The 14,830-nt window shown below is 32.5% G+C and overlaps 1 protein-coding gene across 1 annotated transcript; it reads right to left on the reverse strand.

Annotated features, from left to right (window-relative positions):
• Positions 1–980: 980 nt before the first annotated feature.
• LOC107912568 (heparanase-like protein 3) lies at positions 981–3,715 on the reverse strand. Its single transcript, XM_016840810.2, has 9 exons — positions 3,276–3,715; positions 3,055–3,091; positions 2,795–2,978; positions 2,556–2,704; positions 2,241–2,471; positions 1,964–2,153; positions 1,750–1,875; positions 1,527–1,626; positions 981–1,445 (listed from the first exon to the last, which is right to left on the reverse strand). The coding sequence occupies exons 1-9, from the start codon at positions 3,501–3,503 to the stop codon at positions 1,050–1,052; spliced, it is 1,641 nt and encodes a 546-aa protein (XP_016696299.1). The 5' UTR covers positions 3,504–3,715; the 3' UTR covers positions 981–1,049.
• Between the last annotated feature and the right edge of the window lie 11,115 nt (positions 3,716–14,830).

Consider the following 14,830-nt stretch of genomic DNA (forward strand, 5'->3'; position numbering starts at 1 on the left):
AATGTGTTATTATTAATTAATTTCAAACTATAAATTTAATTATTTCTTATATGTTATTTTTAAACAGACATTTGTATTCTAATTTTGTGATTTCTACACGCAGACATGTAAAAAGTTTCTTAAAAATATCAATCTAAAACATTAAAGTAATGAATATCGTTTTTTTTATATATTTAGTTTAATTAATTAAAATAAATTAATATTAATAAGTGCTTACATTGCACCCTTAAAAAAACCTCGTGTTTTACAAACTTTTTTTGCATCATCGGCTCACAATTAAGAGTAGTAAGATGGTATAAAAGCTTCATATTTATTTATCCAGAAGAAGAAAAAAAAAAGCTTCATATTGAGTAAGAATGTGAATTTTGTTGGAAATTGGAATTCCGAATTTCATAGATTCATGGAACATTACAATTGAAGATCTTGAAAGTAGAAAGCAAATGGACTGTCATCTGCCCTTGCTGCAATCTGGAATTTTTATGCATCTACTTCATCCACAGGTCCAGTGTAGGATGTATATTCTGTTAGACAGACTCTTATGTTAATATGGTACATGCATATTAATATTCAACTAACCAAACAAAATGCTTCCTGTTTAATGGAACTATCACAACATTCTCCTTCTATTAAGCTGCAAAAACTGTTCCTTATCTACAGTGTTCAAGTTTTTGTTGGTCATGGTTTATTTGTTTGAAAATATGTTGCATGCTTTCTTTTCTTCTGACAAATCACAAATTTTTGTTATACCAAAGAAGGGCAACAGTTAGAACAAGCCTGTCAAAGGATACAACTTTTTGCAGGTTAATACCCCCAGAATTTCTCTCTTTTTGCTAGCTGCATCATGGTAAGGTTGTTTTGTTTCTCATGCATCAGTTTATCACATATTTATGTCCAATATTTTCTAAAATTTCACATATTCATATCCAAAAAAGGTGTGTTACATTATATTCTTCACTATGGGGAAAAAAAAAAGAATGAAATGTTTGTAATATATTCTATTTCTTATTTGATCAATCACTAAAAGGAACCATTTTTAGTTCCTTGTAGCTCTAGGGCTGTACCTTGCAAGCAGGGACAGTAACATCAGGCATGTGAGTGAACATAATGGATAAAGGAGCAACCATTATTGGCTTTGCTGATTTTACATGTAAAGGCTCCAGATGAGGTATGATCCCAGATGAATTTACACTTAAAATGTTTCCATTAAGTAGCATGCTTTGACTCTGTAAATTCCCATCTTTTGCTGTTAGATGGTATTCCTCTCTTCTTATTTTACCATCAATGCCTTGAGGCAGCTTGATAATTGTCGTTTTATGAATTCTATGCTTATGGTCTGAAATCTGAGACCGGTGCTTGTGTCGCAAGCTCATTGTACTATTGAATGCGAGTTTTGCCTGGACGGTAGTGCTATTGTTGAGGTTGATCAAAAGTAGTGTGATGCCTTTCTGCAAGATAGGAAACTTTGGTCAAAGTCCAAGAAAGGGAAGATTAACAATGCTTGATAATTGCATATGAGATGAACTTACTGATTGTTTTGCACAGTGAGTGTAGGAGCGGATCTTGTCTGTCCCGGTGAAGCTTGTCGAAAGAACATTTCTTCCCATTAGCCGGTGCCAAAGAAGTGCACTGCAATGGAGAAAGCAGAGTATCATGCAAGTTAGGCTTAGATAAATGAAAGCTTATTTTGAAGTAATAGGTCTAATTCGAATCCTGCAAGCTCGTAATGAAAGAATTTGAAAAAGCAATTACCTGTAGTAGTCTGGATTTGGTTCAAAGTTGGTGGTGTTTAGTAAACCATAATTTCCACCAACCAGTGACTGTCTGCAATACGTTTTCGTATCATACTTGGATGCCATGCCGAGTTGATCTAAATACCTGCAATTCATGTCCCAGGAACAATGAATCAGAAATCTATCAGACAGAAAGGCCTAAGCTTCGGGATAGCAAGGTATTGCGACATTACCAGAAACTGAACACAAATGCATTTGTGACAAGATTATGGCCACTGTTGTAAGCTCCTCCAGCCTCACCCACCCAGGCAGCTGCTGAAGTTGTAGAATTCTTGATGATGTTATGAAGGCCACTGAATGTTCCGGACACGCCCTCAAGAACGGATGGATCGAGAATCTTTCCAACAAGATGGTCATCAACTCCTACACAGAGAAACACACGATTGTCAAGTTCAAACCTTCTTTCATGTCCTAAGCTCCTATACTGGATTATGCACATAGGAACCATACCTGGTCCAAGGTTGTATATGTGGTGAGTGACAACATCGAGGGACTTGTTTGTCTTATCAATATATTCCGTGAACCAATCCGAGTCATAGAACCCTCCCGGTGTGATAATTAACGGCTTCAAATCAACATTCTGGTATATCTTCTGCACTATACTTTGCAGAGCTGCTGTGTCAGCCGCATACTGGTCTGCAGAGACCCGAGTTCCGACCCCGCTTCCGCACAATTCATTTCCTGACAAGCGAAAGATAACAAAAATAATGTGTTTCGGTCGATACATTATCAAGAATTCAGACATATCATGTATAGTTCTTTTACCTAACTCCCAACCGTGAATGGTATAGTTCTTGTCAACAGTGTATTGCATAAAAGATTCGGCATTGGTGTAGTTCCAAGCACCTACGGCTGAACCATCAGAGGCTATAGTTCGACCAGCAAGTGCATTTAATCCAAAAATAACCTTAGCTCTGAATAATCAAACAGCTGAATTAAATTAATGGTGGAATTAAGAATTCATAATGTTGAAGCTCAAGGAAAATTGAAAATGGTGTTTATACCCTGCTTTTTGAAAGAAGGAATTAAGGTCATCCCATCTATTCATTGGCAAACATCCTTGTGTAAAACCAAACATCTCAGAAGTGTTTTTGACAAATGAAGTGCAGGGTAGTTGATTGTCATCAGTGTCATATATGACTTTGTCTTGTAATGTGCCGCCCAACCTAATCTTCAATGGTGAAAAAGCTGAAAAATATAGGGACTGGTAAATAAATAAAATAGAATAATTGAGATGGATTTTTATGGGAAAGAATTGCCTTACCTTTAACGGCATTCAAGAATAAGTTTTTATTAAGATCCTGCAAAAGAAAAAAAAAAGAAAAGAAAAGGAAGATGAAACAACATCTCAGCCAAAACCACTTTTAAACTGGGAAAATATGCTTTTTCCAGATTGAAACAGAAATACCCTCAAAAGTGTGAAAAGACCCATTATGTTCATTATGAAAATCATTGTCAAACAACAAAGAAAAGAAGAAGAAAAACCAGATTGAGAAGCCCAGCAAGGCCCCAACTGCATGTCCCATAATCACATTTCTCAGGAGGCCACCAATCCAAAGTAGCACAAATGAAATCATCATCTATTCTACCAATCGGAGCTTTTCCATCAATGAAAACAGTCCCTTCAGCACTTGCATCAGCTTGTGAACTTACAAAACTCAAGCTGTAGAAGTTTAACAAACTAATAAAACAAACCCAGAAACAAAAACCCATCTTTGGATTCAACTCAGGAAGAAGAAAAAATATTTAGATCTTCAATGTTCTGGAAATGGAGCTGAAGATATATTAAGTTCCCATAGGAGGCAAAAGTAAAAGATTGAACTTTTTTTCTTTAATAAAAAGGGGGACAAAAAGTGAAAATAAAAGCAGAAAGAGGAGGATATTATATATATATATAAAAGGTTTTTATGGAAATGGGGAGAATCAAGTTAAGCTTCTTTCCATGTTCGTTTAATTAAGTTAGCAGTTTAGAATTAGTTGCATTAAGTGGGACCATTATGGGCTGTTGTTCTCTTTCATCTTTGCATTCCCTTAAGGAAAACAGCAAAGATTTCTTTTTTATTTATTTTGCTTTTTGAACCTATCAAACAAAACTGAATCTAAAGGTTGTGGGATCCACTGTTTTGTAAGAACCTTGAAAGCATGAAGAACGTCAAAGCCGCAAACCCTCGGCTTTGTTAAAATATGTAGTTACTCCCTGTACTTTGTCAAATTTTGAGATTTAGTCCCTAAGCTAAAAATTAATTCCTCCTTTTTTTAGAAAAAAATCAGTCAAATAATTAAAATCAAAAGTATTTTTTTTCAAAATTTGATTAGATTGTGCTCGTATAATTAACAGAAAATAAAGATGTTACATTGACAAATTTTGACAGAAACTACCAATGACGATTATAATTGGACTAGAGTTTTTAAATTAAAAAATTAAAAAAAAAGACTGAATCTTTTTACGTTTTAAAGTAACAGGGACTAACTGCACAATTTAAACCTAGATATAATGAAAAGATAATGGTATAGGTTAGGGATTCCTCGTAACAAAATTTCATTTTTGCTTAATATATGGTTAGTGCTGTATAGAGCATTGAAAATATATACGTGGACATCGAGTAGTGTGTATTAAAAAGTGAAATTAATTTATGATTGAAATAATATAGATATTCCATTATCAAATGTGTTAGGACGTTGGTTTTTTTGTTTTAGCTACTAATAAATGGAAGCAAATAGGGAGAAACGTAAATGAACAAGTTGGAAGAAACCCACGTCAGCATCATTAAATATTCTTCATTGTTTTACGATTGGATGACCAAAGCTTTGATTATAAAACAAGTGCATACCACTCATACGAGGATTCCTCAAATAATAACAAGATTGAAGGCATATTTTGGTGATCCAACTAAAACTGAGATATTCACCACTACTTTGTATTAAATAAAAATTAACTAAACAAAATAATATATCTCAATTTCCTCTTTTAAATTCTTTATTTATTTAGTACATATCATCTCACTACAGGATAAAAAAATTATTTCTAATTCTAGTATACATTTTTTTTAATTTTAATTTATTAAAACTATTTGTAAACTTTTACAAATATGATGACATCTATAAATATTTTTATGTTACTTATTTTTAATTTATAAAAATTTAATAATTTTTTTCTAAATCAATTATTTATTCAAGAGAATGTTCATATATGCTCTACTGAGAAGGGATTGTATGACACTGTGATTCCACGTCATCCTTATCTCTTTTTAATAGTAGAATGACAAATCAGGTTTTTCCTCCTGATTTTTAGCATTTTTAGTTGGATTTGAATGTTTTAAGGAGGAAAAAGCTAAAAATTAGGAAAAAAAATCTGATTTGTCATTATCCTATAGGAAATGGATAAAAATGACGTAGAATCATAGTTTCATATAATCCTTCCTCATGCTTTACTATCTTATCATCTAATCTGATAAATAAATATATAAACTAATTCATGCATTCCGGATATTTTTTGTTACCAACAAAATTTGTTTGTTGAGTGATTTAAAACTTAGAATGTCATTCTATACTAATCCCTACAATATGACTTCACCTTAAAATGGAGTATTCTCCTTTCACTTGAATTGAAATCAAAGCAATTTTGAGAGTATTGCTTGGGTTTTATTTTTTTGTTGAAAACAATTGTCATATTCGTATTATAATCGAAATGAAATGTTCATCTTCAATCAAAAGTTGGTCCTATTGCTGTTCTCAAACTAGTTAGTTGGAGAGTTTCAGCAAACATGTCTTTCCCATATTGATGAGAGTATGGTGAGGCATCTACCTAGACCAAAAGGGAACCCACCAACACCATTACTTCAAGGTTAGTTAAGGCGAAGCTTTTCCTTGTTTTTGTTGTACATTCACCTAACACTCCTTTCTTATTTGGAAATCTAATTATTGTTTTAAGCTGTCAAGTTCCTGTCATCCACTAACACACCCACCTTCGATGTTATCCAATGCAAGCAAATCTTCATGTGCACTTGAAGAAAAGCTTCAGTTTTTTACCTAGAATGAACAAGGTTCCAAAACTATGAGAGCTGGCTGGTTATGCAAGGGAACTCTATGTATTCTCCACTTGTCAACTTATTATCTTTTCATAATTATATATACACATTTTCTTCAAAAGCAGTTGAACAAATACCAATTAACAAGCATTCGAGAAAACAAAGTCAAACATTTAGATGGTAGATAGAATTGGAAATTGTATCAATGCTCGATTTATCATTTAACATCATGCAAAATAAAATTAAGTAATTTATTTTCAAAAGTTTGGTTGATTAAAAAGTAATGAAATACTTCTGCTTTTATGAATTGTTGTACGTTTTGTTCCAACAACAAATGAAGCAGTCGGGATTACTTCAGACTATTGAATCACAGTACAAATTTTAATAATTTACACCCAACCATCTCCAAGCCTTATCCTCACATATTCAATATAAATTCGCTCAACCTTTTCTATTGAGAGCTGTAATAGATCTATGAAAGAAGAACAATTGATGCGATCAAAATATGTTCCTTTAAACTAAATTGAATAGTGCTCTCACTTAGTGTATAAAATATGAGAAAGTTCATTCTTTATAAAGACTTTCTTCACAGTTTCGAAGTATGCCTCGCATTTTCGGACCGTTCCAGGCACTTATCGTTACCTGTATTGTGACACGAGGACGTAAAAATCACAACAACTCCAACAGGCGACGACGTCGGGACAAGGAGGTTTTCGATGTCACGAAGACGGACAACATCATGACAAGGCGATTCGGGATGTTGCTACGTGGCGACGTGTTTCCCACATAAATCGAGTTTCTTTTCTCAGTTAAACTCTATTATCTTTTCTCAATTAAAGTCTAATTATTCTAGGGATATTTTAGTCATATATTCACACGAATTTCAGCCTATAAAAAGACTTTTGTGACCCTAGAATTGATATCTTCATCACATTAAGATTAAAAGAAGATTAAGAGAGTTTTGAGAGAGCTTTAAGGGAATTTCATGTTTTAATCGGAGAGCTTTGTTTTTGAGGTTTAAGGTTTATTTATTTTTAAGTTATCTCTATCTTGTACTCGTTCAGATTATTTATCGTTTCATTGAAGTTTTCTCTGCCCGTGGTTTTTATCCTTTTCAAAAGAGTTTTTCGCGTAAAATATTTGTGTTCAATCTTCTCTCTACTTTTTTCTATTTCATTGTTTATACGGGTCGATCCCCAACAAATTGGTATAAGAGCTTGATTCAGATTCTGCAATCAACCCGTTTAGAGATGACAATAAGATTCGATATTGAGAAGTTCGACGGAATCACAAATTTCAATTTATGGCAAGTTAGGATAACAACTATTCTAGTTCAATACGGTCTGAAGAAGGTCGTTACAGGGAAAAAGCCTCCGAATATGAATTAGTTAGAAAATGATGAACTTGATGAGAAGGCTCTGACAATAATTTAGTTGTGTCTCACGAACAATGTGTTGCAGAAGGTGCTTTCAAAGAAAACGGTAGCAGCTTTATGAAGAAAATTAGAAACCCTATACATGACAAAGTCTTTGTCTAATCGATTGGTGTTGAAACAACACCTATACATGTTCCGTATGGACCAAGGTGAGCACCTTAGCGGTCACATCAGTTAATTTGTCACTTTCTTGAGCGATCTGAAGAATGTTGAGGTTAATATAGATGATGAATATCATGCTTTCTATTATTGTATTATTTACCCCCTTTATATAAGTCTTTTAGAGTGACTGTAATTTATGGTAGAGATAAACTATTGTTCGAGGAAGTGAAGGGAAAATTGTTGAGAAAAGAAAAACTCGACAATGAGTTTGGTTCAAATAGTAAGTCAGATAAGCAAGCCTCGATTTTGGTTGCAAGAAACAAGATTGGATCAAAGTCAAGGAATTAAGACAAGACATGTGGCTACTGCAAGAAGTTAGGTCACATTAAGGCAAAGTGTTATAAATTGCAAAATAAGAATAAAAGGGTCACTGAGAGCAACGAGAGGGCAGTATCCGATGCTAGTATGACCGAGGACAAGGGTGATGATTGGTTGCTGGTGTTTACAACCGAAAAGTCTAAGCTTATGTCCGAGTGGATCCTAGATTCAGAGTGTTCTCACCATATGTGTCCCAACAAGGACTAGTTCTCTACATACAATTCAATTGTGCTCATAGGGAATAATTCAACTTGTAAGATAATTAGTATTGGTTCCGTTCAGATCAGGATGCACAACGAGATTATGAGAACATTCTTAGATGTCAAACATGTGCTTAATTTAAGAAAAAACCTCATCTCCCTGAGTATGTTAGACTTGAACGAATACAGAATCGTCATTAAGGTATCTCGTGGAGCTCCATTCTGATGAAAGGCTAGAAAATCAGCAGTCTATATACTCTACAAGGTACAATAGTGAATGGTAAAGCAATAATTTTCTCGTTTATTAAGGAGTCAGAGTCGACTCGTATGGGGCATGTGCAACTTGGTCATATAAGTGAAAAAGGTATGAACAATTTGAATAAGAGAGGTTCTCTTTCGGGTGCAGGAATTGGAAAGACAGAGCATTACGTTCGTGGGAAGCAGACACAACTCATCTTTGATTTGGCAATTTAGAAAACTAAAAGTCTTCCAGTTTTAAAGTTCAAGCACTATTTAGACTCGGTTAATATTCTGTAAAGAACAAGTTAGGCCCATGACAGGTATTGGCAAAGAAGACGTTGAGAAAATACAAGTCTTCCAGTTTCAAGGTTCAAGCACTATTTAGACTCGGTTAGTATCCTGTAAAGAACAAGTTAGGCCCATGACAGGTATTGGCAAAGAAGGCGTTGAGAAAATACAAGTCAAGGTGGAGGTTTTGAAGTGTGCCTCACATTCTCAAACCCTTTCAGGCACTTACCGTTACTCGTATCGCGACACAAGGATGTCGAAATTGCAACACCTCTAACAAGTGATGACATCACAACGATGAGGTTTCCAACGTCATGATGAGGAGTTTCCTAACATCATGACGATGGACGATATCGTGACGAGGCGATTCAGGACTTTGTGATGTGGCGACGTGTTTCCCACATAAATCGAGTTTCTGTTCCCAATTAAACTTTGTCATATTTTCCTAATTAAACTTTAAGTATTCTAGGGATATTTTAGTCATATATTCACATGATTTTTAACCTATAAAAGGGTCTTTGTAACCCTAGAATTGATATCTTCACCACATTAAGATTAATAGAAGATTAAAAGAGTTTTGAGAGAGCTTTAAGGGAATTTTGTGTTTTATTCAAAGAGCTTTATTTTTGGGGTTTAAGTTTTGTTTATTTTTGAGTTAGCTTCATCTTGTACTCGTTCAAATTATTTGTCGTTTTAGTGAAATTTTCTTTACCTGTGGTTTATTATCCTTTTTAAAGGAGTTTTCCATATAAAATATTTGTGCTCGATCTTTTCTACCTTTTTTTTCTATTTCGTTGTTTATACAGGTCGATCCCTAACAACTTAAAATGTAGTTGATATGGAAATCTCTTGGTAATGGGGATAAGATAGATAGATTATAATTTTATTTCAAATTCCTCAATCTTCTTAATCAATCTTTTCAAGTAAGGAAAGTAGAACCTTGAAATTTAGACTCTCAAACGTCTAGTTTGTTTTATATCGATTACAACCTAATATTATTGTTACAAACTTAAGATTAATCTAATAGTGAGTATTTGGTATACTGACAATTTTTTTATTCCACTAGAAACCTTAAAAAATTGACATGTATATATATATTTCTAATATTTTACTATATCCTTATAGGATACTTATTATCCCCTTTACTTTACTTGTGGAGTCTAAAAACTCTACTGGTAATGTATCAAATAATTTCCATTAATCTAAATCAATTACAATGTAAAAAGTATCAAACTTTATTAGAAAAAATTGCGTATTAGGTTGATACTCGTTTGTTGCAACATAGAATGCAACAATAGTTTGCACTAACGATCTTCCCTTTTGACATTTATTATAAACTCATGCAGTAAAATGATCCATTTTAAATAAATTGAAAAGAAAATATATCCTCCAATTCATAATTAACTAAATACATGGTAATAAAACACCTAACAATCATCAATTAATGTTGAGTATGTTGGAGTATGCCCAAAGACCAATCATATGATGATTGTAATAACAAACCTATTTACCTAACTTATTAATAAATGCATTGTCATTATTATTTTTAGTCTTTATTTCCGTGTTAAATAAATTGCATAATGATAAAGTCCTGAGAATGATATGATTATTCTTAAATGTCCTTAGTCAATTACTGTTGTGGGCTTGGACAACAATAATGCATTGAGACTAATATGTGCTTGATTGATGAAAAACATTGTTATGGATATGTGATATCGTCAACACATAAGTATATGTTAGAGAACAATATCTCGTACTAACCCACCATGAGAATGCCTCTTGGATTTGTAACGACCTGATTTTTTTTGTGTTGGAAAAGTTGATTTCAAGATCGAATTTTCTGAGTCAAGCTAACCAAGAATTTTTCTTGGGGAGTCTAAGTATCACCAACATAATTATAAGGTTGAATTTTTAAGTGAATAAATTAGATTTGCTGTTAATCATAGTACATGGACTAAATTACAAGATGTTTAAATTAGTGAAACTTGATTAAGGAATTGAACAAGCCTTAACTGGTAATTGTGCCAAAGATGTAATGGCAATTGGACCATAATTAAGGCTTGATTGGTGGAAAAACTTGACCATCACCATCTATCTCTACTTAATTGTTTAATGATGAATGAATGACCATTAGATTAATGTTTAATTAAGGTTAATTAGGTAATTAAGTTTAGTATATATATATGGATAGTGGGAAAGAGAAACATGATTGAATTTTTATCATTTTCTTCCTCTTCAAAACCGTCTATAGAGAAAAGAAAGTTGGGTTTTTTCTACCACCATAACCGACCATCAATCCTTAAGGTAAGCATGCTTTCCTTTCAATATTTTCATGGAATTTCAATCTAAGAATCTTAATGTACCCAACCCATTAGTTTGTTTGAGAAATTTTGGAAGTTAGTTTGAATTGCCATTGTTGATTACATAGTGAATTGAAACATGGAATCATGGAAAGGTTAGAGGTTAAGCTTGGTTAATGTAACCAAGTTATAAATTAAGTGGATAATGTCAAAATGAGGTTTATTTAAGTTGAGAAGAAATTTAGGGTTTAACGTTATGAATTAATAGTTTGAAGATCTTAGAGAATAGCTATGAAGTCAGATTTTGATTCGAACAGGAGAGTTAAAAGATACAAGAATTTTGGACATTAACGTTTTAAGGGCCCTAAGTGAATATATGCATGAAATTTTTTAATTACCCATAATATATGCTTGTTGAAAAGAAACTAATATTGTTCTTATATTGAAACTATCGTACGTAGTTAATGTAATGACCCAATTTTTACCGATGTTAGAAAATGCAGTTTCGAAGCCAAATTTCATAAATTGAGTTAGCAAAATTATTAACCAAAGAGTTTCCATATATAAGAAAGCGTTATATTATTGGATTTTTGAGTAGTTAAATCGATAAAGTCATTAATTATAGTATAAGGACTAATTTGTAAAAGTTAATCACTATTGAGTTTTAAATTGAGAATTGCATGAAACCTTATTTAGCAATTAAAAAAAGGATATAATGGTTATTTAACCATTATTATTTCATGGATAGTGGGATTAAATGATTCTATCCGTTCATTTCCAGTTAGAGAATTAATTTTAATCATGGTCATATATTAACTAGTTAATTAAAGTTAATTAGGTTGTTAATCTATATATATAATGTGAGTGGGAGAGAGAATGTATTATCTTCTCCATAATCCTTGTCCCATCCAACCTAAGTGAAAAAGGAAGAATTTTTTTTTTAGTTTCTTAGCCAAACTATCCAAAAACTCTACCAACGTAAGAAGGATTATTTTTTTATAGATTTTTTATCCTCCAAGTTGAGCATGTCATACTCATGTATTAGATTTTCAAATTGTTGAGTTGATGCAAATAAATCTTAGAAGCGATGAATTCTTGAATGATATGTTTAGGTTAAGTTATGGCCATGTTAGAACATAGTTGAAAGTAATGGATTAGGCTTGAAATTAAGTTAAGCTTATAGTTAGTTTTATGTTATTAGGGAACAAATTTAACAGGATGAAATTTATCGGGATATCATGTTTATGAGGTCCCTAGTGAATGAATGTGAAGTTAGATTTTGATTCGATAAGGGATATTGAATGATACTAATATTTCAGACATTGGGGATTAGAAGGACTAAAATGAATAAATTGCAATTCATGTTTAATTGATGTGTTTCTATGATTTTTTTTAAAATAATATTATTTTCGTAATCAAATTTATCATATGTAGCTAAAGATGACGTTGAGACGTCGAGGGATAAAGGAAAGGTGATGGTCGTAGAGAGTAGCTTCATTTCAATTTGTGCTTTCATGATTTTGATTTCAATACCTATCCTATTAAATATAAACTCAATTAAGGTAATAAATGATGTTGTCTCATAAATTGTAAGCATATTGTGATTGTGTTGAAAATGTTGAAAAATGTATGTGATTGAATGTTAAGTATGTTTGATACAATTAATATGAGAATTTTTTTGGTGAAAATTAGTTAAATGCAAAGAATGTGAATGGAAATGTGATAGAATAAATGAATTATATGTGATAACATGATAATGAATTACAAATAATATGGATATGCCATGTAAATTGTGATTGATATGTAAATATGTGCATGTCGAAATGGAGAATACCTTATTAAACAGTCTTAGATAGAGTTCGGGTATTGTTGACATGCCATAAGATTTGTGTATATTATTGGTGGGACCTTATTGAAACTTTGATACAAATGTTGATGGCACTTCGGTGTGATTATTATTGTGGAGTGTTAGGGGGATCGATGCATATTTGTCTGATCATCACTTTGGTGCTTGTCAAAGAGTGTATGGAGTCTAAAATCTATGTATCTGTCTTGATTCCGCATCTGGCTAATAGGGGTTATAAACTATGTAATATTTGATTGGTTATGTTAATCGATATTGGATATTGAATAATTGATCGCGCTTATCGGTGTTCGCACAGTGAGTAGAGAATTAACATAAATATAGAGATTTAAAAGTGACTTTGACTATAAGTGTGATAGGTTAGTTGTAATATTTATATGTTACAATGGAACACAGAGTATTCTAAGGACCGTACCTAAGAGAGACCAGGTGATATGGTGAATGGACAACAATTAAGCATGCCATTAGGTAGGAAGTCTAGCTAGCTAATGGCTAAGTGGTATATTACGACAATCCATAAAATCGGGTTGATTAAGCTAAATTATACCAAAAAGGATTAAAATGAATAAAAAATAAAATTACAATAGTATTAATCGGATGAAATAAAGTGGTCAATTGATACCCATGTTGTTATTTAACTCTTGGATTAAGGATCTAAATTGCTCAAACTCCTAGTTGGTCCAATTTTACCTCTTGATCACCATTTTATCAAATTAGACAATTTAGTCCAATTATATCTCGACCTCACTAGATTAAATTAGGAAAATCAAATTTTTCACAATAATATCTTCTATCGGTCTCACCTATATAAATGTTCTCCTAGAGTTGTCAATTCTAGGTTTTTAAAATTATTCAATTTAATCCAATTTTTATGATTTAATCTCTAATCTCTAACCCTAAAATTAATCATGCAATATTTCAATCAACCAACCACTATAAAGTTTAGTTCCTACTCATCATCAAAACACAAAACCTAACCAATTTCATGCTTAAATGAATCACCAAATAATCATAAAGGTTGAGAAATGCTTAGTAAATCTTGAAGAGGTTTGTGATGGAATGATGACAAGCAAGAGTAATCCACAAATCCATAATCCAAATTAATACCTTGCGACTTTTGGTAACTAAAACATTTAAATCTATTGAATACTTTGAAGAAAAACTCAAAATAACATAATAGGTCATTATATATTTTTGAAGTAAAGAAGAAAATTGCAACAAAATAAAGGAAATAGCAAAATAAAGTCTAAGCTAGAAATGAAAAAACCTAGGAATCTAAATGATTAAGAGAATAAAAATATGATGATAGAAAATGAATGATTTATCTCACTTTTTTGTGCCATAAAGAGGCTTTAAATAGTATGATTTTCTGACCCTAATATTGACAAAAAGGCCTTTAAAAAATGTGGATGACTTAAGTTTGTTTGGACACAAAATTTCCTCTGAAGTTTTTCATCTGTCAGAGACTTCAATGTTGTGACACCTACGCTTTGGTGTCGTGACACCCATGGTAGTTGGCTTCAAAGAAGGCTCGAGGGTTACTTGGTGTCGCAACACGACCTTGCTAATGTCACGACCTGGACGATAGGCCACTGGGTGTTGGAAAAAAACCTGGTTTGAAAATGGTTTTCCTGCACAGCGAAAAATTAAATTTTAAAAATTGGCCCGGTTTGTGATATTCATAGCAATAAAACTTAACCAAATCCGTATATGTGTTTTTAGATTAGCAGACGTTCGTTGTTCTCGGGTTTCAACCAAATAATATTCTCTATTATTCTCATACCATGAACTGCCTCAAATGTTGGCTTGAACTAATTAAATCAAAATATAGAACTAAAGAAAGTTTTCTCGCCTTTTGGGGTGAAAACAAAAATTCTCGCTTCTTAATAGAAACTAGTAGAATTTTTATTCTGGAAAAATATATGTAATAATTGAGAATAATTTTTTCTATTTTTCAGAAGAATAACAATATCTCAAAGTTGTGTTAATAGCTCTACCAATGCCATATATTTATAGGAAGAGAAGGTAGAACCCTTGTTGAGTTGTAGTGGTTTTTTCAAATAGAAAAACAACATTCTACTTAGAATAGGACTAGGGTGGACAACAAACCCTAGTATTCCTACTAGGGTTGTCACGCCCTTCATGCCCATGAGGGGTTTTTAGGACTTTTTCACATCCAGCCTAATTACAAGTACTTCTTAGGCC

Source organism: Gossypium hirsutum, chromosome D08, assembly GCF_007990345.1.
Source record: "Gossypium hirsutum isolate 1008001.06 chromosome D08, Gossypium_hirsutum_v2.1, whole genome shotgun sequence".
NCBI lineage: Eukaryota > Viridiplantae > Streptophyta > Magnoliopsida > Malvales > Malvaceae > Gossypium > Gossypium hirsutum.